We start from the raw sequence: 25,342 nt of genomic DNA, 5'->3' as shown, positions 1-25,342 counted from the left end.
TTTCCTCCCAGCCTCTCTTTCCATGCATGCACATGGAACAGTAGCACGGTGGCATAGTAGTTAGCACTGTTGCCTCACAGCGCCAGGGACCCGGGTTCGAATCCGGCCTCGGGTGACTGTCTGTGTGGAGTTTGCACATTCTCCCCGTGTTTGCGTGGGTTTCCTCCGGGTGCTCCGGTTTCCTCCCACAGTCCAAAGATGTGCGGGTTAGGTTGATTGGCTATGATAAATTGACCCTTAGTGTTAGGGGGATTAAATACGTGGGGTTACGGGGATAGGGTGGGATATGTGTTGGTGTAGGGGTTACGGGGATCGGGTGGGATATGTGTCGGTGCAGGCTCGATGGGCCGAAATGGCCTCTATCTGCATTGTGGGGTTTCTGTGATTCTGTGATAATGAAGAACATATTCCCAGGAAAAAGCAGTCAATACTGTGTTAATTAGCTCATTTCAAAATGGAAAAATATCTGGTTAGGAATGGGATTGGAAATTTTATGTACATGGGTATAGACTGAGGTGGACAAATATTCCATGGGACATGATGGTTCTTGTGCTGCTGGGAGTGGAGACCGTAGGCCAGGATTGATTAACAGAGGTGGACGGATCTTCAGGACCTTGGGCATGAGCAAGTATGACCAACTCAGAACAACAATCAGGAAAGCCAATAAGATGTTGAATGGCATAGTCAACACGATGGAATACAAGTCACAGGAGGTAATGATCAAACTTCAGGCTCCATCTTGAATACAGCATCCAGTTCTGGTTACCAAGAAACAAGAGGCACGTTCAAGCGCTGGAGGTAATGTAGAGAAGAGCCACGAGATTGATTCGCAGTGTCGGGGCTCTGAGTTATGAGGAAAACCTGGAGAAGTGTATAGGATTTTGGTGAATCTTTCTATCCTATTCAGACCACCTCAGCCAAGAGGATGGTCAGGCAACCTGCATATAGGGCTCTGCTAAATACTGTTCTTTAACAGACTGCAAGGAGATACCCAGGAGCAGTCTGAAATGATTGAGTCTATCTCTCATTTTCTTTCCTCACTTATAGGTAATTATCTAGAGTCCATTTAATGTCTTCGTAAATGGCATAGCTGAAATAAAGAATAGGTTGTGTAGGGTAATGAGGGTAAATGAATATCCTGTCACTCCATGATGACATCTTGAAATATAATGTTCCAATACACTGCACCAACAATATACTCCATGGATTCATATTTTGAACCTAGATTACAGAGTCCTTGGTCTACATGACTTAATTGATTTCAATAGGGCTTACTTTTTTTTAAATTTGTTTATGGGATGTGGGTGTCGCTGGCAAGGCCAGCATTTATTGCCCATCCCTAATTGCCCTCGAGAAGGTGGTGGTGAGCCGCCTTCTCGAACCGCTGCAGTCCGTGTGGTGAAGGTACTCCCACAGTGCTGTTAGGGAGGGAATTCCAGGATTTTGACCCAACGACGATGAAGGAACGGTGATATATTTCCAAGTCAGGATGGTGTGTGACTTGGAGGGGAACTTGGAGGTGATGGTGTTCCCATGCACTTGCTGCCCTTGTCTTTCTAGGTGATGGAGGTCACGGGTTTGGGAGGTGCTGCCGAAGAAGCCTTGGTGAGTTGCTGCAGTGCATCTTGTAGATGGTACACACTGCAGCCACGGTACGCCGGTGGTGGAGGGAGTGAATGTTTAAGGTGGTGGATGGGGTGCCAATCAAACAGGCTGCTTTGTCCTGGATGATGTCGAGCTTCTTGAGTGTTGTTGGAGCTGCACTCATCCAGGCAAGTGGAGAGTATTCCATCACACTCCTTACTTGTGCCTTGTAGATGGTGGAAAGGCTTTGGGGAGTCAGGAGGTGAGACACTCGCCGCAGAATACCCAGCCTCTGAACTCTTGGGCCAGTTAAGTTTCTGGTCAATGGTGACCCCAGGATGTTGATGTAACAACATAATCTGAATCCTCATTGATTTTCTCCTGTACGTTATTACAAAAGCCTTATGTCAGATCTGAATTGGTTGCCATTGACTCTTATGTGCTGCTTTAGACCAGATGGTATATAAATTCTGACCAAGATCAAATTTGTTTCCGATTAATTGATACAAACATAATTCCACTTTGTTTGCAAACAAACTAATGGATTGCAGGAGTCGCACTTCACTAATGCTATGTTTTTGCGGGGGGGTGGGGGGGAATTGTTCTGCATAATTTCTCACTCAAAAGCACAGCATAAGAACATAAGAAATAGGAGCAGGAGTCGGCCATACAGCCCCTCGAGCCTGCTCCGCCATTCAATAAGATCATGGCTGATCTTTGACCTCAACTCCACTTTCCAGCCTGATCTCCCTATCCCGTCCCACCGCAACAGCTCTCTCTTTTTCCCAGCAGTGGTGCCAGTGCCCCATGAATTGAAACCCCTTCCTCTCACACCACTCCTTGCGCCATGCATTTAACTCTCTCATCTGCTTGACCCTCTGTCAATTTGCGCGTGGCTCAGGTAACAATCCAGAGATTATTACCTTTGAGGTTCTGCATTTTAATTTGGACCCTAGCTCCTCAAACTCCCTCAGCAGCACCTCATTCCTAGTCCCCCCTATGTCATTTGTTCCACAACAACTGGATCCTCCCCCTCCCACTCCAAATTCTTCTCCAGCTACGAAGAGTTATCCTTAACCCTGTCACCAGGCAGGCAACACAGCCTTCGGAGCTCCTGGCCGCAGCTGTAGAGAACCGTATCTATCCCCCTGACTATACTGTCCCCTAACACTACAACATTCCTTTCCACTCCCCCCACTTGAATGACCTCCTGCACCATGGTGCCATGCTCTGTTTGCTCATCCACCCTGCAGACTTTGCCCTCATCCACATAGGCAGCAAGAACCTCATACCTATTGGATAAAGGCAAAGGCTGAGGCTCCTCCAGCACTGCACCTGGGGTCCTCTTACCTGCCTGAGTTGCAGTCACACCCTCCTGTCCCTGACCACTAACCAGACCTGTACCACTACCTAACCTAAGGGGTGTGACTGCCTCCTGGATCGAAGTGTCCAGGTAACTCTCTCCCTCCCTGATGCCCCGCAATGTCTGCACCTCGGACTCCAGCTCAACAACTCGGAGCTGAAGTTTCTCGAGTTGCAGACACTTACTGCAGACGCGGTCGTCCGGGATCACAATGCTCTCCACAAACTCCACATGCTGCAGTTGTGGCACACCTGCCCTGCCATCCCGATATAACCTTGTTATTCATTACATCGACCAGCGGAATATTGCCAGAATGAAATTTCGAACTAAAACCCAATTGAGGCAGAGAGATGCAATATTTAGTTAGTGAAATGCTCACAACTTACCATTATTTGAAGTACTTTTCACACTCTCCCTCAGTCTCTGATTTTCTCTCTCTGTATACCGCTCAGGTTTTCTCATTGCACTGTCTGTGTCTTACTCATCCTCTATCACCTTTTCTGCAAGTCTGCAAGTCTGTCCTTCCCTCAATCTCCTTTCTCTTCTATATGTCTCTGGATCGTGCTCACACATGTTCATTAATTAATGACTATACTGACCTTCTATGCCTTACTTTTGTTAAAGTCCAAGGTACGCCAATGATGACATCCAACACACATTGGAGATGCATACCAGATGATGTGGGAGCAGGAGTTGTTGCAACACTAATAGGTGAGAGAAAAACTTGGCTGTTGGACTGGTTGGCATGTGGGATGATGTGGATAGAAGCATCAGAGGCTGACTTGGGTCAAGGTTTAGTTCCAAAGTGGGTGGTCTGGGATTCAATAACATTCAAGGATGGGGGTCTTGGACATTGCAGCGTTGAGGGTGTGTGTGGGCCAGGGTCTAGCAACACTCAGAGAGAGGTCTGGAAGTGACAGAGTCTGGGCCCAGGGCAATTGAAAAAGGAATGGGCAGGTTGGGGTGTGGACCTGGTCCTGGGTTGCAATGGCAGGATCTAGAAACAGGGGGTAGGGGGAAAGTCTAGAGGCTGAATTCAAAATGACCTCCAAAATCATGGACTTTCAAACTGGCATTGAAGAGCATTGATGACTGATACATGTGCAGAGGCCCCAAAAGAGATACTGAAGGCCAGTCAACTAGCGCATAAGGGGACTCTGGAAAACATCTGCAGTGAAGGCCCAAGGTACTGAATGCAAGCTCTTGCTATAGAACTGAATACAAGCTGAGGACACCCTCCATCGTGTTGTGTGGCACTACCACCATGCTAAATGGGATAGATTCAGAACAGATCTAGCAGCTCAAAACTGGGCATCCAAGAGGCGCTGTGTGCCATCAGCAGCAGAATTGTATTCCACCACAATCTGTAACCTCATGGCCCGGCATATCCCTCACTCTACCATTACCATCAAGCCAGGGGACCAACCCTGGTTCAATAAGGGGTGTAGAAGAGCATGCCAGGAGCAGCACCAGGTGTACCTAAAAATGTGGTGCCAACCTGGGGAAGCTGCAACACAGGACTACATGCATGCTAAAAAGCAGAAGCAGCATGCTATAGACAGGGCTAAGCGATCCAACAATCAACGGATCAGATCAAAGCTCTGCAGTCCTGCCACACCCAGTCGTGAATGGTGGTGGACCATTAAACAACTAACTGGAGGAGGAGGCTCCATGAATATCCCCATCCTCAATGATGGTGGAGCCCAGCACATGAGTGCAAAAGACAAAGCTGAAGCGTTTGCAACCATCTTCAGCCAGAAGTGCCGAGTGGATGATCCATATTGGCCTCCACCTGAGGTCCCCACCACCACAGAAGCCAGTCTTCAGCCAATTCGATTCAATCCATGTGATATCAAGAAATGGCTGAGTGCACTGGATACAGCAAAGGCTGTGGGCCCCGATAATATCCCGGCTATCGTGCTGAAGACTTGTGCTCCAGAACTAGCCACGCCTCTAGCCAAGCTGTTCCAGTACAGCTATAACACTGGGATCTATCCGACAATGTGGAAAACTGCCCAAGTATGTCCTGTCCACAAAAAGCAGGACAAATTCAATCCAGCCAATTACTGCCCCATCAGTCTACTCTCAATCATCAGCAAAGTGATGGAAGGTGTCATCGACAGTGCTATCAAGCGGCACTTACTCACCGATAACCTGCTCACTGATGCCCAGTTTTGGTTCTGCCAGGACCACTCGGCTCCAGACCTCATTACAGCCTTGGTCCAAACATGGAGAAAAGAGCTGAATTCCAGAGGGAAGGTAGCGTGGCTGCCCTTGACATCAAGGCAGCATTTGACTGAGTGTGACATCAAGGAGCCCTAGTAAAACTGAAGTCAATGGGAATCGGGGGGAAAACGCTCCACTGGCTGGAGTCATACCTAGCACAAAGGAAGATGTTTGTGGTGGTTGGAGGCCAATCATCACAGCCCCAGGACATCGCTGCAGGTGTTCCTCAGGGCAGTGTCCTAGGCCCAACCATCTTCAGCTGCTTCATCAATGACCTTCCCTCAATCATAAGGTCAGAAGTGGGGATATTTGCTGATGAGTGCACAGTGTTCAGTGCCATTCGCAACTCCTCAGATAATGAAGCAGTCCATGCCCGCTTGCAGCAAGACTTGGATGACATTCAGGCTTGGGCTGATAAGTGGCAGGTAACATTCATGCCACACAAGTGCCAGGCAATGGCTATCTCTAACAAGTGAGCATCTAACCACCGCCCCTTGACATTCAACGGCATTACCATCGCCGAATCCCCCACCATCAATATCCTGGGGGTCACCATTAACCAGAAACTTAACTGGACCAGCCACATAAATACTGTGGCAACAAGAGCAGGTCAGAGGCTGGGTATTCTGTGGTGAGTGTCTCACCTCCTGACTCCCCAAAGCCTTTCCACCATCTACAAGGCACAAGTCAGGAGTGTGATGGAATACTCTCCACTTGCCTGGATGAGTGCAGCTCCAACAACACTTAAGAAGCTCGACACCCACTTGATTGGCACCCTATCCACCACCTTTAAACATTCACTCCCTCCACCACCGGCGTACCGTGGCTGCAGTGTGTACCATCTATAAGATGCACTGCAGCAACTCACCAAGGCTTCTTCAGCAGCACTTTCCAAACCCGTGACCTCTTCCACCTAGAAGGACAAGGGCAGCAGGCGCATGGGAACACCACCACCTCCAAGTTCCCCTCCAGGTCACACACCATCCTGACTTGGAAATATATCGCCGATCCTTCATCGTCGCTGGCTCAAAATCCTGGAACTCCCTCCCTAACAGCACTGTGGGAGCACCTTCTCCACACGGGCTGCAGTGGTTCAAGAAGGCGGCTCACCACCACCTTCTCAAGGGCAATTAGGGATGGGCAATAAATGCCGGCCTTGCCAGCAACGCCCACATCCCATGAACGAATATAAAACAAAAGCTCCAAGCCCCAGCGAGAGTGGCAGGCCTATACAGAGGAAAGTGGTTGAAAGTATTCCTAACATGTAATGAATGGGTATATGGATGCATTCATTAATTTTTTTCACAATTGCATAATTTTTTGATGACGTTAAGAATTAAATTTTGGCGGTGGATGGTGGGGCGAGTGGGAAACCAACATGTCTGCTCAAAAGATTTTGGTAAAAAAAAGCTTTAAGCGATTTTAATTGTTTGCTGGTCCTTCACTTTCTGCATTTTAATGAATGGAAAAGCAGAGCAGATGAGGTAGTGTTTTCTTTAGTGAGTGGGAAATTCGAGAGAACCAGCAGGCCTGCCAATCAAAATGAAAAAAAAATGCCGTACACTAAACACAAAACTTTTAATTATACAGGTATATACTCGTTTTTCTTTGTTCTGTGAAATTCTGAAAGATTATTTGAGTGATGAACCATCTCAGCATATTTACCCAAAACCTACAACAGCTAAGGTTGTGAGTCAATTGTACCCTTGCAGCAACGTAAAACGTATATGTGACCGACAAAATGCTCTATGATTCACCGTATGATTATGTTCAGTCCGCAAGGGTGACCCCGAGCTTCCGGTCGCCTGTCACTTTAATTCTCCGCTCCACTCCCACTCAGATCTCTCCGTCCTTGGCCTCTTGCATTGTTCCACTGAAGCTCAGCGTAAGCTCGAGGAACAGCATCTCATCTTTCGATTAGGCATTTTACAGCCCTCTGGACTCAACATAGAGTTCAACAATTTCAGATCATAACCTCGGCCCCTATCATATATATATTTTTTTCATCCACTCTTTCTATTTGTGCCTTTTTTTCTTCTCCCCCACAGGGCAGCTGTCTTTCACTCTGCCAGCGCAATTCACACTTCATCTAGAACCACCCTTTGTTTCTTAACCTGTCCCATTACCATCTCCGCTCGCCTTGAATATCTCTTAATGTCTCTTAATCTCTCCTGCCTTCCACCCTATCACAGACCTTCCCTTTTGTTCTTTCACCCCCTCCCCCCTTTCCCAGCCCCTGCACTTGCTTAAAAACCTGTTCCATCTCCAGCTTTTTCCAGTTCTGACGAAGGGTCATCGACCTGAAACGTTAACTCTGTTTCTCTCTTCACAGATGCTGCCTGACCTGCTGAGTATCTCCAGCATTTTCTGTTTTTATTTCAGATTTCCAGCGTCTGCAGTGTTTTCTTTTTCTATGATTCACCCTCAGTGATAATGGAGGTTTCATACTGCAGGCAAGTTAGAATTTCCCGCCAGCACAAGAAATTTCAGAATTGCACTTACACTTTTCCCCCCCTTTAAATTACACTTCACGACACAATTCTGTGCTCGGGGAGGTGGAATTAGTTGAGAAATAGAGTTGCGAAGCTAATATGGAGGATGGGGAACTATTCATTTTAACATTCATGCTATTTACGTAAGATTTGTACAGATTATCCCGTTACACCTGAAACCTTGTTCGGAATGCATTCTTGCCAAATGTCATCTAACCAAGATGTGCAGCAGAAGAGAGAAATGGGCAAAATGTCGATTAACATTGTACAGTTTAACATTTTGAATTCCCTACCTCAATGCTACTAAAGTTTTGTGATACATAACTTGGGAGCCTGAAAACACAAAAGCTGCTCTGTCAAAGTTTGTTTTTGCAACGGGGAGATATAGGTCACCTTGACTGCTAAATCTGGTAAAGTGTGTGCACGCTGGGTTTAATCAGGGACATTTCTTATGATTGATAAGAGCTAGATTTGAGGATCTGCTACAAACTACAGTGGAAGAATCTAGGTATTCTCTGATGGGCAATGGAGTCCACGACAGTTCAGGAAAGTAAGTTTTCTTTCAAGTTTCAAGCTTGGAGCACAGAAGATTGAGAGGAGATTTGATAGAGGTGTTCAAAATCATGAGGGGTCTGGACAGAGTTGATAGAGAGAAACGGTTCCCATTGGCAGAACAGTCGAGAACCAGAGGACACAGATTTAAGAAATATATTCAAGAAGGAGTTAGATATATTTCTTAAGGCTAAAGGGATCAAGGGATATGGGGAGAAAGCAGGGACAGGGTGCTGAATTTGGATGATCAGCCATGATCTCATTGAATGGCTGAGCAGGCTCGAGGGGCTGAATGGCCTACTCCTGCTCCTATCTTCTATGCTTCTATGGCAGAAGGGTCGAGAACCAGAGGACACAGATTTCAGGTGATTGGCAGAAGAACCAAAGGCGACATAAGGAAAAACTTTTTTACGCAGCGAGTGGTTAAGATCTGGAATGCACTTCCAAGTTCCCCTCCAAGTCACACACCATCCTGACTTAGAAGTATATCGCCGATCCTTCATTGTCGCTGGGTCAAAATCCTGGAACTCCCTCCCTAACAACACTGTGGGAGCACCTTCACCACACGGACTGCAGCGTTTCAAGAAGGCGGCTCGCCGCCACCTTCTCAAGGGCAATTAGGGATGGGCAATAAATGCTGGCCTTGCCAGCGACGCCCACATCCCGTGAACAAATAATAAAAAAAACTTCCTGAAAGGCTGGTGGAGGCAGACTCAATCTTATCTTTCAAAAGGGAGTTGGATAAGTATCTGAAGGAAAACATTTTGCAGGGCTACGGGGAAAGGGTGGGGGAGTGGGACTGGCTGAGGTGATCTTGCAGAGAGCCGGCACGGGCTCGACGGGCCGAATGGCCTGCTTCCGTGCTGTAACCATTCTATGATTCTAGGATTGCAATTTAATATGATCATATTTGATTTGTTTGGCAATGTTTATGGTTTTTAGAGCACCTGATTACACCGTGAGATAAAGTTAGGGTTTCATTACTGTAATTGCTGTTCTCTGTGTAAGGCATCTAACGCTTGTTATTCAATAAGAACTTTTAGCTGATTATATTCCAGAACAGTCTGGTAACCTGATCCTTGAAAAGACACCGTACACAATTCAGAATAGTCATTAATTGCTAATTAATATTACTCAGTCTTTCCAATTTTGAATTCCTCAGTTCAGGGTTACAGCTCTTTTGTAATTAATTTTTGAAGAACAAGTGCCTTAGTCTGACTTAGTTTTTTTCTCTGAAACCTTTTTTTGGAGTGAGTTATTATTCACATCAACAATGATACGGCTCGGAAATAGAGAAGTTTTCCAATTTGGGCATTCAGTGTCAGTATCAAGCATTCCCAGGTCAGGTACAGCATAATTAGAAATAAATTAAACAACACCCTACCGCATCCATGTGATATTTCTATTTCCCACACCAGATAGCCCGTGTCCACTCAGAGGGAGGTTACCAGTTACCAAGCTCACTGAGGCTGCCCGAACTTATTTCATATGGGACAGAGGAGACTTCGGTCCCACCTATCTGTGCTGGATTGAAATTCAGGTGCCCAGATGAGAAAGAACAGCGTCTCGTCCATTGAACCACTCGGGCTCCAACGTAAATAGGCTGCGCTAGGCCCCTCCCCTTTAATCAGGTGGAGGAAGGCCTGTAATACCGCGGCGCTGTGTGCCGACGCGCACGTGGCGCTGTTGCACGTAGCGCCGCGATATTCAATGGGAGCGCCCCAGGAAGGAGGGGGAGCGCTTCCAGTAGCGTCCCGCCTCCTGCTTGGGGCGCTACCACTGAATTTACAGCACAGAGGTGCTAACGTTTTCGGGTTAGCGCCCCGGCAAAGTTAGCGCCCCAAAGAGGGCGCCACCGAATTTTTCCCCCCTAAACTCTATAAGTTTGTATTTTTAAAAGAGGCACAAGGAAAGGTTGTTTGGCCCATCAAGCCGGTTATTACCACAAACCATCTGCAGTTTTCCCCATGGTGGGCTCTAACCAATTTATCTTGTCCCCCCTGAGGGAAGGTCCCTGCAAAGTTTCTCCCAGGCTTCCAAGACCAATAGGAAAATTCCGGCCTTATTTCATTTGGTCTGTTTGAAAATAGCTCGCAATTAAAAAGCAGCTGGTTCCTTAAATCAAAGTTCAAAAATGGAGGGCCACAAGGACGGTGGATTGAGCTTCCGGCTCAGGCCTAGTGACGTTGCGATTGTAAGTGTGCACGTGCATTTCATGTAGGACCTTGTGGGATTCACTTAATTAAATATTCAATGCTCCCGGTGTGGATTAGGGGGGAATGATAGTATGATGGTTATAGTACGGTAGCATAGTGTTTAGGGTACTGGGCTAGTAATTGAACCACTCGGGCTCCAACATAAATAGGCTGTGCTAGGCCCCTCCCCTTTAATCGGTAAGGTGTTGTTTAATTTATTTCTAACTGTGCTGTACCTGACCTGGGAATGCTTGATACTGACACCGAGTGCCCAAGATGGAACAGTTCTCTATTTCCGAGCCGTATCATTGTTGATGTGGATAAAAACTCACTCCAGTAAAAAGTTTGAGAGAAAAAATCTAGGTCAGTTCTTCAAGGCACTTGTTCTTCAAAAATTAATTACAAAAGAGGCCGGGACTCATGATCCGGAGACGCAAAACCCACCACGGCAGCTGATGGAATTTAATTTCAGTTAATTAAATAAATCTGGAATAGAAAACTAGTGTCAGTAATGGTGACCATGTAACTACTGGATTGTCGTAAATTTCTTCTTGTTTCCCTGTTGGATTTATTAGTAACTAGCTTTTGATTCTCCCATACATTGAAACATTCTCTCCACATCTACCCTGTCCAACCCATTCATAATTTTTAGAGACCTCTATCAGGTCTCCTCTAATTCTTCTCTTTTCTAAAGAAAAAAACCCCGACCGGTTCAATCTTTCCCGATAGCTGTAATCTCTCAGTTCTGGTACTATCCTTGTAAATCTTTTTTGCACTTTCCCCAGTGCTGCTATGTCCTTTTTATAGTATGGAGACCAGAACTGTGCACGGCACTCCAAGTGCAGCCTGACCCAGGGTCCTCTACAGGTTTAACAAAGCATCATTTTGTACGTTCAATGTCGATGGCCCTGGAGGTGCCATGGGGACCCTGCTCGGGGGATGGGTCAGATACTCTACCCGGCCAGCATTGCCTATAGATCAGAGTAAGAAGTGAGTGTTTAGGGTATTGGGAGAGTTGAAGAACTGGCGCTGTGCCCTAAAACATAGAAACATAGAAGACAGGAGCAGGAGTAGGCCATTCGGCCCCTCGAACCTGCTCCGCCATTCAATGCGATCATGGCTGATCATCCAAGTTCAGTACCCGGTCCCTGCTTTCTCCCCATACCCCTTGATCCCTTTAGCCTTAAGAAATATATCCAACTCCTTCTTGAATATATTTAATGAATTGGCCTCTACTGCCTTCTGTGGTAGAGAATTCCACAGGTTCACCACTCTCTGGGTGAAGAAATTCCTCCTCATTTCTGTCCTAAATGGCCTACCCCTTATCCTTAGACTGTGACCCCTGGTTCTGGATTCTCTGACCATCGGGAACATTCTCCCTGCATCTAGTCTGTCCAGTCCTGCCAGAATTTTATAAGTTTCAATGAGATCCCCTCTCATTCTTCTAAACTCCAGCGAGTAGAAGCCCAATCGACCCAATCTCTCCTCATACGTCATTCCTGCCATCCCAGGTATCAGCCTGGTGAATCTTCACTGAACTCCTTCCATGGCAAGAATATCCTTCCTCAGATAAGGCGACCAAAACTGCACACAATACTCAAGATGTGGTCTCACCAAGGCCCTGTACAACTGCAGCAAGACATCCTTGTTCCTGTACTCAAACCCTCTCGCAGTGGTGCTTGTTTGCTTCATGGAAGCCCAGTCCCCATGGCACCTCCAGGGCCATCGACCCTGAAGCCGCCATTAACAGAGGTCTAGCTGTGGATTTTTGTAGAAACAAACGAACTGATGCTATAGCGACAAAAGCAAAATACTGCGGATGCTGAAAATCTGAAATAAAAACAGAAAAATGCTGGAAATACTCAGCAGGTCAGACAGCATCTGTGGAGAAAGAGAGAAACAGAGTCAATGTTTCAGGTCGATGGCCCTTCGTCAGAATTGGAAAAAGTTGGAGACGGAACAGGTTTTTAAGCAAGTGGCCGGGAAAGGGGGGGAGGGGAGGAAAGAACAAAAGGGAAGGTTCTGTGATAGGATGGAAGGCAGGAGAGATTGAGAGACAAAAGGGATGATGGTGCGAGGCAAAAGGAGATGGTAATGGGACAAGTTAAGAAACAAAAGATGGCTCTAGATGAAGTGTAAATGGCAATGGCAGAATTCTCGACAGTTGCCATGTGAGAGAGAGAAAGAAAAATGGAAAAAAAGATAAGGGCCGAGGTTATGGTCTGAAATTGTTGAACTCGATGTTGAGTGCAGAAGGCTGTAAAGCGCCTAATCGAAAGATGCTATAGAGATATTGGGCTCCAAAATCTGCAAGCCTGTTCTGTCTGGATTCACATCCTGGGGCTTCTCCTGGACAGCCCCCGGACAAGGAGCTTCAACAGAATCATTGCAGCCTCAGTTTTGACATTTTCAATTGACTCCCCACCTCGACACCCTTTTTGGGGGAGAGAGTTCCAGATTTCCACTGCCCTTTGTGTGAAGAAGTGCTTCCTGACATCACCCCTGAACGGCCTGGCTCTAATTTTAAGGTTAGGCCCCCTTGTTCTGGACTCCCCCCCCCCCCCCCCCCCCACCACCAGAGGAAAGTTTCTCCCTATCTGCCCTATCGAATCCTTTAATCATCTTAAACACCCCAATCAGACCACCCCTTAACCTTCCACATTCAAGGGAAAACTAGCTAAGTTTATCCAACCTGTCCCTCGTAATTTAACCCTTTAATCCCCTGCATTTAAAAAAATAGTACATAAGGAAGAAAGTAATAGAAGGTTTGGCCAGTAGGGTGAGATGAAGTAGGGTGGGAGCAGGCTCGTGTGGAGCACAAACAGCAGCACAGACCAGTTGGGTCGAATAGCTTGTTTCTGTTCTGTAAATTCTATGTAATTCTACGTAACCCTGCCTCGTTCTCCAGCTTCCTGAGGGCAAGATTCATCCATATGTATTTTTTTAATGGCCCGGTCAATTCTCCAAATTGATAAATTGTTAAACTTTTCATTGAGATTTCAGAATTTCACAGGTACCTAATTTGCTTATATAATAAGCAGTGTGCACTTGTCAGCCAAAATACACTAGGGGAGAAAGTCCATGTGGTGAGTTATGTCGCGCTGAGCCAGTGGGAAATATTTCCACCCGCAGGGGGCCCCTGAGAGGTATTTGCACGAAGGTTTCCTGGGTGAGTTCATTTGCATAACCATTGGAGTATTGGTTGGCGTAAATCCGGTGTAAAATGGGTGTAAGCTGCAGAGGTGCAGAGAAATTAAAGTGCAGCCTTTAAAAAGACAATTCCGCCTGCACACTTCAGCAGCAGACTGGGGGGGGGGGACAACCAGGCAAGGAAGGAGCAATAAAACAGAAAGCACTCAGCAGGCCAGGCAGCATCCGTGGAGCGAGAAACAGAGTTAACGTTTCAGGTCTGGGACCCTTCATCAGAAGGAGCAATGCTTGGCTCACTCATTTCACTCTCAGGTATCATTACTGCAAATTTTCATCAATAGTTTTCAAGAACGTCTACAGTAGGAGCCATAGAGTCATAACGGCACAGAAGGAGGCCATTCGGCCCATCGAGTCCGTGCCGGCTCTCTGTAGAGCAATCCGGTCAGTCCCATTCCCCCGCTCTATCCCCGTAGCCCTGCAAGTTTATTTCCCTCAAGTGCCTATCCAGTCTCCCCTTGTAAACATTAAGTGTCTCCGCTTCCACCACTTCCGTCGGCAGCGAGTTCCAGGTCCTCACCACTCGCTGCGTAAAAAAGTTTTTCCTCACTTGCCCCCTGTATCTCTTGCCCAAAACCTTAAATCTGTGTCCCCTAGTCCTTGTACCATCAACTAGTGGGAACAGCCTTTCCCCGTCTAGCCTATCCAAACCCGTCATAATCTTGTACACCTCTATCAAATCACCCCTCAACCTCCTTTGCTCTAATGAAAACAAACCCAGCTTCTCCAGCCTGTCCTTGTAGATAAACCCCCCTAAGGACCCTGTTATGATCTGGAATGCACTGTCTGAAAGGGTGGTAGGAGTAGATTCAATGCTTTCAAAAGGGAATTGGATAAATACTTGAAAAGGAAAAATTTGCATGGCTATGGGGAAAGAGCAGGGGGGAGTGGGACTAACTGGAGCTCTTTCAAAGAGCCGGCACAGGCACGATGGGCCGAATGGCCTCCTTCTGTGCTGTGTGATTCTATGACTCTCTGGAGCAAGCAGCCAAATAAGGCAGTAGAACATGGCACCTAGGCACAGAACACGAACACAGCATTTGTCACACTCAAATCTCCAAGCCCTCCACAAGGAAACTGAATTAAGGAGGCACAGACTCCTGGGTGTCCATGCCAGCAAGCCAGTCATGAATATCACTGAATGCCAACTCTCTCACCCACAGGACTATTGACAGTGCCACAAAAGTTCAACAACCTCACCAGGGCAGGCAAGGTAACACACTTGACATTCTCCCTTTTCTTTATTGCCCACCCCGGGCATCAGCACACTCTTCCCCCTCTTAAAGCAACACTTGTACAACTAACCCGTCACGATGCTCTCTGGTTAAGGGGAGACTCTAATTCAGCATCTTGCTCTATGGCTGTTCAGCTCCCCTAACCTAGGACCTTCCTGGTATGTAGGGCTCGGCAGCACACCACACTGTACAACTTACCCTTTGAGAAGTCAAATTTTGAATGAATGAAAAGGAAATTGCTTTCAAGCTGGCATGCCTGAAACTCAACCTCTGACCAGCAGTGGGCAGCAACACCCTACCGATTCAAGTAAAACTGCACACGGCATAACAGTATGTTTAACATTTCAAAGGTAATAATCACGTAAAATGGAATACGATATGCAGAAGAAAAATAAAATGTATTAAATCTGTGTAGTGACAGTCCAAATTTCAAAATCTATCCAAGTAAACAGAACTTACCACAAGGGTGATTTTTAGTGGAATTTCCAAATAAACAAGAACATGAACTGAAGTTTATATCCTCCTGGATGACTGAAGTGGCATCCTGGCGCTGACAGATACATGGCTTATGGCCTGTGATTACTTCCCTCTCAGTGAAGCCTCATGACAGCCAGCACATTTCACCGCTTACCCAAACCAAACTGCAATAACAGTGGCACAGCTCTGATCGGCAAGTCCCACCTCAGACTCTTCCCCAACTCCTTGGCACCTCTTCCTCGTTCAAGCACCTCACCTTCTTCCACCAACCATTTAAACATAGAAACATAGAAGGAGTAGGCCATTCGGCCCCTCGGGCCTGCTCCGCCATTCAATGTGATCATGGCTGATCATCCAAATTCAGTACCCTGTTCCTGCCTTCTCCCCATATCCCTTGATCCCTTTAGCCTTAAGAAATATATCCAACTCTTTCTTGAATATATTTAATGAATTGGCCTCAACTGCCTTCTGTGGTAGAGAATTCCACAGGTTCACCACTCTCTGGGTGAAGAAATTCCTCCTCATCTCCGTCCTAAATGGCTTACCCCTTATCCTTCGACTGTGACCCCTGTTTCTGGACTCCCCGACCATCGGGAACATCCTTCCTGCATCTAGTCTGTCTAGTCCTGTTAGAATTTTATAAGTTTCGATGAGATCCCCTCTCATTCTTCTAAACTCCAGCGAGTACAAGCCCAATCGACCCAATCTCTCCTCATACGTCATTCCTGCCATCCCAGGTATCAGCCTGGTGAATCTTCGCTGCACTCCCTCCATGGCAAGAACATCCTTCCTTGTTTTTGTCATCTACCATCCTCCTGAATCCCATGGCAGCTTCCTTGCTAAGACCTCCTCCCTTCTAGTCCTTCAGCAGCCTATGCAGCAAGCCAATTTCTCATGCTTAGTGGCCTCAACCTGCGCCTTCATTTCCCTCGCTCCCTAATGCACAATGCTGCCCCTTGGTGACTTAATTCGCAGTCAATGGGTCAGCTTCCACATGTACGTTGACAACAGCCAACTCTCCACCACTTCACTCCACCCCATGACTCTCTCTCTGTGTGCTGTCAAAACTGCCTGTCTGACAAAGTCCAGACTTTCTTACGATTGGAGATTGCAGGAACCGATGTCTTTGTTCCTGCCCCCTGCCAAAAACGTTGTCCCCTTGTCACTGACTCCCAACACCTGCCTGGCTGCTCACTGAGGCTGAATTGGTCTGTACGCAACCTAGTCTCAGCTGTGGCTCAGTGGGTAGCACACTCGCCTCTGAGTCAGAAGGTTGTGGGTCCACAGTCCCACTCCAGGGACTTGAGCACATAAAGCTAGGCTGACACTCCAGTGGAGTGCTGCACTGTCGGAGGTGCCGTCTTTCAGATGAGACGTTAAACCGAGGCCCCGTCTGCTCTCTCAGGTGAACGTAAAAGATCCCATGGGCACTATTCCGAAGAAAAGCAGGGGAGTTATCCCCGGTGTCCTGGGGCCAATATTTATCCCTCAACCAACATAACAAAAACAGATTATCTGGTCATTTTCACATTGCTGTTTGTGGGAGCTTGCTGTGTGCAAATTGGCTGCCGCGTTTCCCACATTACAACAGTGCCTCCACTTCAAAAAAGTACTTCATTGGCTGTAAAGCACTTTGAGATGTCCGGTGGTCGTGAAAGGCGCTATATAAATGTAAGTCTTTCTTTTTTGTCTATGGCCTTGGCTCAACTCTTTGGAACTTCCTCCCTCAATCTCTCCACTTTTCCACCTCACTTCTGAAAATAAATATATGTCTTTCAGCAAGCTTTTGGTCATCACCACTAACCCTCCCCCCGTGTTGCTGTTCTCTGTGGAGCGGCCCTGGGATGTTTTTTTTGTCAGGAAGGTTGTTGCTGCTGTGGATTCGGATGTGTCTCACCAGCAGATGGCGCACTGCTCCCACAAATCAGTACACAGACACACTCAGCCCCCTCAAACTCACTCTGCATTAGTTTCTGGCCTGCCTCCCAGATCAGAGAGGTGGGGTGGGTGCGGGGGGAGAGAAAGCAAATCTTCATAAAATAAAACTTAATTGCATGAGCGTCAATCTCATAAAGAACGTATAAGGCAAGGGCACGATTTATTGGAGTAAGGAAATGATCCTCGCTTGCAACTTGCCCCCCTCCCAAGCGTGATTTGCCTGGGGTCCCACGGTGCAGTTGCAACCCACAAGAGCAGCACTGTCAGGAACTGAACTGTCTGTGCAGGTGAGTTCCAGGGCACTTTCGGGGTGTCCTGTGCTGCCTCGCACCAACTTTGTTCATCCGAAGGCCTGGAAAACAGGGAGAATGCACTGTAATGTGTGTGGCAAAGCACCAAGGGAGGGGGGGGGCGGCTGGTTGTTTATGGGTCAAAGGGAAAAGACATTTATATCCTGGTCACCGCACGTTGTGGTAACAAGACTCACCACACAGGCTATTCAGGGGCCTGCGAGTGTGATGCCAGACACAGATCATGAGATGGCATTGGACTCAATAATCTCCTCTCCGCCCCTCTCCCCAATTTACCAGTGAAACAGGCAGTAATGTTTCTGTGAAGTGGGCAGTATCCAGAGTTTCATACACTTCGACCCTGCCAATGGTTGCTGGGTGGTTGTGTGTGGATGTGACTTGTGAGCGGCCAACGTGTTTCAAAGTTGGATCCCAACCCTCAGCGCTCTGCATTTTCCATGTGTGCCTGGTATTGAAGCGAGGACTCCTCACGGTGTGTGTGTGTGCAATGTGATCAGCGTCGGATTAAAGTGCAAAAAACAGTGCTCGCAGCTGTCACTGCGCACAGTGTGAGGAGTGCAGCAAAGTTTCACCAAACTGGGGACCGGAGAGCTTTCCCAGAACCGGTGTTCTTAGTGAGCAACCCATAAACAAATAGACTGTAACTTAAAAACTTAAATCAATTAAATTAAAATTTGGTTGCTGGGGGTGATGATGCACTGGATGAAGATCAGAATTGCGGACTTTTCTCAGTCTGCATAACATTATGGGTGCAGTGGATCAGACTCCCCCCCACCATGTCTATATAATGTAAGGGCAGTAATGAGTCGATTTCTATTCGGCTGCAGTAGTTGTACAGAGTAATGGGTCTGACTTTCACTCGATCGTGCTGAAGGAGGAATAGCGAGCAGCCCCCGGGGCTGTATGTGTGTGTGGCACTGTGTCAAGGGCAACAAGCTCCAGACTGGCTGCCGCCTCCTCAACACCTGTTAAAACTCAGCTTTAATGTCTTACTGCGCACAGGTGAGAGGGTATTTCGCAAGAAGATTCCTTCTTTCAGAATAAGAGCTCCCAGCACTGGGTACACGCTGGCTAACCCAGATTAACTGGAGAGACGCGCAACACACAACAATTCTTTCTGGAGGTATTCTCACAAGCGACGTGGTGCATCTCCAAGATGAGCACGGGCTGGGTCAACACACGGCACCATTACATACAGGGTTGTAACCCCCTAATTAAATTATGCACAAAAGTTGCGAAACAGTAAACATTGCACCATTAATCTGATTACTAGGATTGCCATTGGCGACAACATACTTTTGAAGGCAGTCACAAGACTCGAGTTGAATCAGTGAGACCGCATTTTCTCCAACTGGGATGGTTTCTGGATCGTTAATAAACGCCTTTATTTTGAAGCAGTATTGACCCCCACACTTTCGAGGATCAGATTCAAGTCGGTACACGTTGCCTTTATCTCAGTCCCATTTATTGTTTAAAAAAAAGCCTGGCGCATGTAAAATCTTGATGGGTTTTCCAAGCTTTCTCTCGAAAACTTTACCACTTTGTTTACAACGCAGCATCGTGCAGGAGGGGGGGAAGTACAGGTTGAAAAAGCAAAAAAGGCAATTTTAAAGTTTAGACATAAGTTTGCAAATTTGCAGCCAGTAAATCTACCAGTGCATCTTAACAAAAATCTGCTCAATGTTTATTACAAGAGGCGATAAACTCCGTGCAGGCTATTAAGATGCACATCCATTGATTAATCTGTCACTACCTTAGAAGTGTAACACACTAGGGAGCGAGTCAGTTTGCTGAAATTTGCTGCCTTTCCTGCGAAATCGACCTAGTTTGCATCATGTTCTGGGTTAGACATTCTCCCACGTGTAGAGAAAGCTGCCTTGGATAGTCACATTTCCCCTGTTTATATGAACAGTGAGCACTCTGCCCAGTATAACAATGTACACGTGTTTATGTTAAAATTCTCAGCCACCTCCAAGGGCAATGAACTCACTCCGCATTCAGTAAGCGACGATTTATTTTGTATAAAAAAAGTACGATTTACAATATTAACTTTTATAAAAAGTTTCAGCATTAATTAAGTACAGCATGACAACGTTGCAGAAATAGACATCTCCGCTACTATACACAATACTCTGATTAGAGTTCACAAGGCTGTCTATCACACAAACTCAGCGCCAGTCCTGCTTATGTCAGAAAAATAAAATTTCTGACAAAATGTTTTCAAAAAAAAAAAAATCAACAATCGGATTTCTCTCTTCGGCCACGCTCAACCTTCAGAAGGCAAAGTCTTCCTCCAACGGCGGTTTTCCTTGTGTGTGTGTGTATGTGTGTGTGTGTGTGTGTGTTTTTTGCGCTTTCCCTCATCTGGGATATATTAATAATAAAACTATAAAGACAACAACTGCAAGCCTTCTCCCAATGAAGAAAGGGGCATTCAAGTCCGTTTATAAATAACCGATCAGTCCGGGTGAAAAGGAGCTGGAGGATCATTCAGGGAGTCGAGTCACACAGTCAGTCAATGATTGCTGTTGGGTCACTTGGTGGCTGCGATCGCTCCGGGGGCTGAATCAGCTCAGGCCTCGTGATATACGAACACCTGCAAAACACTGAACAGAAAAGGAGGGGCGTGTTAGTAACAAAACACACAGAGCTCGGGCCTTCGGACAGACTGGCGCCACAGAAGAAAAGCCACACAAACAGCATTTTGCCAGTCTCCAGCCGTTCCCCAAGCCTGCACTCTCTCTCTCTCTCTCTCTCCCCGACTGTACAAAAGTGCCTCTTAAAACCCACTCACGTGCATCCAAGTCAAATTTCACCCCAAACCAAACCAAACCACAAGACATTTGTTTGTTTGACTGCATAAGCTTCCATTTTTGGGTTAAGTTTCACTTCGGTTTAACACAAGAGTGACACAAAAATATAAAAAGGATTTTTTGAGAGGTGGGGGGGGGGGGGATTTTGTTTTTTTGCAGAATGGGATACAAAATTCGCATGGGGAGATCGGTTCTCATAACCTTAGGTGCAGCAATTTCAGCAAAACATCTCGCCTTCACCTTACCATCGAGTTTGATTGCTAAGACTACTCTCACTTGCCTCTTCCCAAAAATATACACACACACACAATAGATTAATTTAGGTCGTTTCTCCAGAATCGGGGTTTACCTAAAGCAAGGCCAGAGAGCGGCTGTTAAACCCTCCACCCCACACACACACACACACACAAAAAATACACACACACAAACACACAAAAATAAAATCGGTAATTTATACTTACTGGCAGATCAGCGACAACATGCCTTGCTGTCGTCTGTCAACAATTGTTTGGGGAATTCAGATGCCTAATTGAAAGGAAAGGGGAAAAAATGTCATCACAAAAAAGGGGCAACAACAAAAAAAAAGTACAGCCAGAGAGAAAAAAATATAAGGCATTAAAGGCAGGAAAAAATTAAAATAAAACTACTACCTTTTTGTCGTTAAAATGCAATATGATATTAAAAAAATGTCAACTGCTCTTAGCAATTTTTAACGTGCATTGAAAGCATTTTTAACGTGCATTGAAAGGAGGTGGCTGGCTGGATTGGGTACCTGTAAGGAGAGGATGGCAACGTCTGTGTTGAGTGTTGACAGCGGTGTCCTAGAGGGGGAATTCTGTCCCTGGTGCAGGACGATGGAAGGGTGCGTGTCCAGGGCGATCTGCAGGTCCAGAATGTAGTCGATGACATGCTGCAGGATTTCCATCTTGCTGACCTTCTTGTTCTGCGGGATGCTGGGCACCAGCTCTTTCAGCTTGGAGTAGCAGTCGTTCATGTTGTAGAGGAGGCCCAGGGGTTCCTCGACCGGCGTTTTGCTGCGAGAGATGCCCAGGCTCTGCTCCGACAGGCCGCGCACAACGTCGCCGCTGCTTTGTTTCCTGGCTGAGCGGATCGGGCTGACAGCTTTCATCTTAGCTGCTTCAAATCTCAAGAGAGACTTGCCTTTTTCTCTCTCTCTCTCTCTCTCTCTCCAACCCCCACCCCCCCTCGCTTAAAAAAAACCAACCCCCTCCCCCCTAAAAAAAAATGCTTTTAAATAAAAATTGAGATTGATTGCTTGGCTCTAGTATTCCAGATTCTACCTACTTTAAGTGGCCACCAAGCTCCCCGGTTGTGGTGTGGGTTTTTTTTTTGCTGCTGTGTCTCCGTCCGTTTCCACTTGGCTTGCACTTATATAGCAGCAAACTCCGGGCTTTCGGTGTGTTCCTCCCCTGGCCCGCAACTCATTGGCGGTGCGAGGGAATGTCAATTACAGACAGAGCCGCAATGTCACTGGCCCGTCTGTTGCTCCCACCCCTCCAGCAAGCCTCACTCCCGCACCAATTGTGCTGCCCGGCAGGCGGGGTTTGGAAACAGCTTGCGACGAGGAAGAGAGCTGGCAGCTTTTACCCGGCGACATTTAAAGGGACTCTTCTGATGTGCGACCCACAATCCTGCCTGTAGTATCACATTTTTTAGAGCCAGCTCTTTCTTTTTTTAAAAAAAAACACTATTTTTTGGAGTTATACTGTGTTCGACTGCTGGAATTTGAGAGGGCGTGTTGATGACCCCCTACCTGGGCAACAATATCTTGTATATGTCAATAATAAAACCAGAGGGGCTGGGGGTAGAAATTGCTTTTATCCGCCCTAAAATATCGATAAGAGATTTGACATCTCATATAAATCGGGCTCAATAATATGCACTGTTTACCAAATGTAATATTCCCCATTTTTTTTAATAAGAAAGTGTTATGTATAGAAAGTGTTATTTCACAAAACTGGTGCTGTTTTGTCATTCAGCAATTTACTTTCTGTTTTTGTGTGTGTGTATATGTTCTTAACGTCTTAACAAACAGCGGCGGGTATATATTATTCTCCCTTTGAAAATTCAGCCTGTCGTAGACGAACTATTAAACCTGGAATGAGCATTTCATTCAATACAACGCGTTTTATATATTTTAAGCTTGTTCAGGTGTCATTTTGCAAGTTTCTCAATTGTTTCTTCAATGGCCAGTAAACAAATACCCAAGGATCAAGCTAACAGATGTTCTTGGTGACAACATTGAACATTTTACAATGTTATCATTGGAGGGAGGGCTTTAATTAAGGATACAGAAAACTTTCAGTTGGGTATGGGATCACGCACATATATATGGGATTGTATTTTTGTTTTATTTGAGTGATTGTCATTTGTACTTTCCCGGGAGATGGTGGCACCAACACACTGTTCACAAACAGCGAAAAAGTTTGTGTCCAACGCTCCGGAAATAATCTCAAATGTAACAAGAAAGTATTTTTTTAATATAAACACTCAGATAATTAACAGTAAGTATTCCTGTGATAACAACAGAAAATGCCGGAAACACTCAGCAGGTCAGGCAGCATCCGTGGAGACAGAAACAAGAGTTAACGTTTCAGGTCTGGGACCCTTCTGGTACCGTGGTTGGTGCCTCATTGTGAAATGGGACCGTTTCCCCAGTTCCAGACAGTAAGTAGCGCATAGTCATGCCGAGCACTGCCATTTCAAAAATCATTCTTCAGCTGGCTTTGAAATTGCAATATGATACTGAAAACACTGGCAATGCATTGAGTCGACTTTATCGAGCAGTTTATCGATCACAAAGTGCAGACAATTAAAACGAGAGGCTATTAGCTGACTATCTAAAGACGTGTGCCAATATTGCAAGGCTTTACACATTCTAAACAATGCTGCCTCAGTGTCCAGGCCTAACAATAAATTAAGAGGTTTTGGACATTATAATGTGAACTTTAAATTGCTTCACAGTGATCATACCATTAACCAAATGAATCCGATACTGTTTTATTGATGTTAAGTCATTTCACTAACCGCTCCAGAATTATCAAGGGCTTTCCACATCTGCGGTCTGAAATTAGCTTTTCATGTAAAGCGATGCAGTGATTAGTAATTGCTGTTAGGGCAAAACTTGTCTGTATGACATGCATATTTTTGGGATGTCTTATGATCCTTCTTTGTAAGCATATAAATTCTAGGGATTCGGTTTTTGAAAAACGTGTTACAGTATACCTTTTTTTAATGGTAAACCACTGGAATTGCCTTTCAGAATTAACAAATGTGGTAAACACGGCCGTAGTTTTTTGTAAGTCATGCCTGCATTTGGTGTTTGAAATTATCTGTTTCAATCTAAAGCAATTCCCCCCACCCCAAAATACGTCTTGGCAGCTTTTATTTTTTTATATATATATACATAATAAAGCATGTTGTGAACGTTCAAGTCTGATCATAACTGGTGCAATGGTTCATTGTCTCCATTCATCGCAATGGTTAGGCGCTGTAGTGATATAGAAGGCTGCAATCTACCAATCGCTGCCTGTGTCACGGTCTCAACACGTCTGCTGCATTGTATGTTGATGCGATAAGTGATGTGCAGCTTCCTCGCTTGTATCACTTGCCGTACATTCTTTTTTGTTGTGTGTGATGCAACATAGTAAAGCAGTCGGTCTGAGATTATCACGGCCCTGTCAAAAATTTGATGCATAATGACAGTATTTGATGGTATTATACAAGACTTTTTTCCCCGTGCAATTGGCACATATCGCCCCTTTTAATATACTAAAAAAAAATCCACCTTTGTTGCTTTTTTTTTTGCATTTGTGAATTTTTCTTTGCAAGTAAAGGAATTCGCCCCCCCCCCTCTAGACTCTGCATGCAATGGGTATGGAATAAAACGCAATCTTGATTCTTGAGAATATTTCACGTAGCATGACCATTTTAAAATTAAAAAAATAACACTAGTTCAGTTACCTTTTGAACTGCAATAAAATACTATTTTTTTTGCATGCACACCAAAAAAAAGCGACAGTTCCCAGATCCCGAAGGCCCCGCGGGACGAATAAAGCAGAGCGGTCAGAACTTATTCATTTAACAGATTTTCCCCCCACCCCTCTCTTATATAATCTTTGGGTTGCTTATAATCTGGAGGGTGGTTTGTTGTTGTTGGTAGTAATGCGATGCAAAATGCAAGAAAGCCAGATTCTCAAAGTCTTGTGCACATCTGGGTGCAAAAGTCTTGCTTGCATTGTGTCCCTGTGTGTGTGCTCTTGTCTCCCAGCTGTGTCCATTGCCTCCCTGACTGATCGCTGACAGCTGATTAATTGGCAAGAACAAGCCCGGGCCGCCTCGCTGGCGCCAGCCCCATGACGTCACCCATTCACAGCGGGCCTCCTCCCCCCCCCTCCTCCAGCCAGTCAGCGCGGCGCCGCTCAGGCGGCTGCCATGGCAACGAGAGCTGTCAATCATCCCCGCCGCAACAAGGGCAAGCAGCAAGTAGCAAGCAAGCGGCTGCCCAGCTATTCACTCACCGCCCCATTCTATACCAGCCATTGAATTCGCCACCCCGGCCTCCTCTTCTTTAAAAAAAAGGGGAGGGGGTCTACACACCTGCACCATTTGCATTTGTAAAGTTAACGTTTACTGGGCAGGAGTTGTCCCCCTCCATGCACAAATAGGATGCACCATTTGTAAAGTTAACGTTTAGTGGGCAGGAGTTCCCCCCCATGCACAAATAGGATGCAATATGGCTTGCAGCTGCAAGGCAACAAAAAACACCAGAATGGTCAGTCCCGACCAAACTTGTTTTTAAAATCAAATGTTTTGCTCTGATTTTATTAAAGTATATAAACATTCAGATTTTAAAATAAAATGACAGTATAATGAGAGAAAAGTAAAATCGGGTACACAATGATCAAAATTTACGTGAAACATTCCAT

At 46.0% G+C, this 25,342-nt stretch overlaps 1 protein-coding gene across 1 annotated transcript; it reads right to left on the bottom strand.

Moving 5' to 3' along the window:
* Positions 1 to 19,576: 19,576 nt before the first annotated feature.
* On the bottom strand, positions 19,577 to 21,826 carry LOC147112256 (DNA-binding protein inhibitor ID-2-like). Its single transcript, XM_085996352.1, has 3 exons — positions 21,166 to 21,826; positions 20,855 to 20,918; positions 19,577 to 20,186 (listed from the first exon to the last, which is right to left on the bottom strand). The coding sequence occupies exons 1-2, from the start codon at positions 21,520 to 21,522 to the stop codon at positions 20,862 to 20,864; spliced, it is 414 nt and encodes a 137-aa protein (XP_085852478.1). The 5' UTR covers positions 21,523 to 21,826; the 3' UTR covers positions 19,577 to 20,186; positions 20,855 to 20,861.
* Between the last annotated feature and the right edge of the window lie 3,516 nt (positions 21,827 to 25,342).

This window comes from Somniosus microcephalus, chromosome 9, assembly GCF_052327205.1.
Source record: "Somniosus microcephalus isolate GS21.2 chromosome 9, FLI_Smic_1.0, whole genome shotgun sequence".
Lineage (NCBI taxonomy): Eukaryota > Metazoa > Chordata > Chondrichthyes > Squaliformes > Somniosidae > Somniosus > Somniosus microcephalus.
Note: the sequence above shows the minus strand (reverse complement) of the source record. Positions and strands in the feature narration are given on the sequence as shown.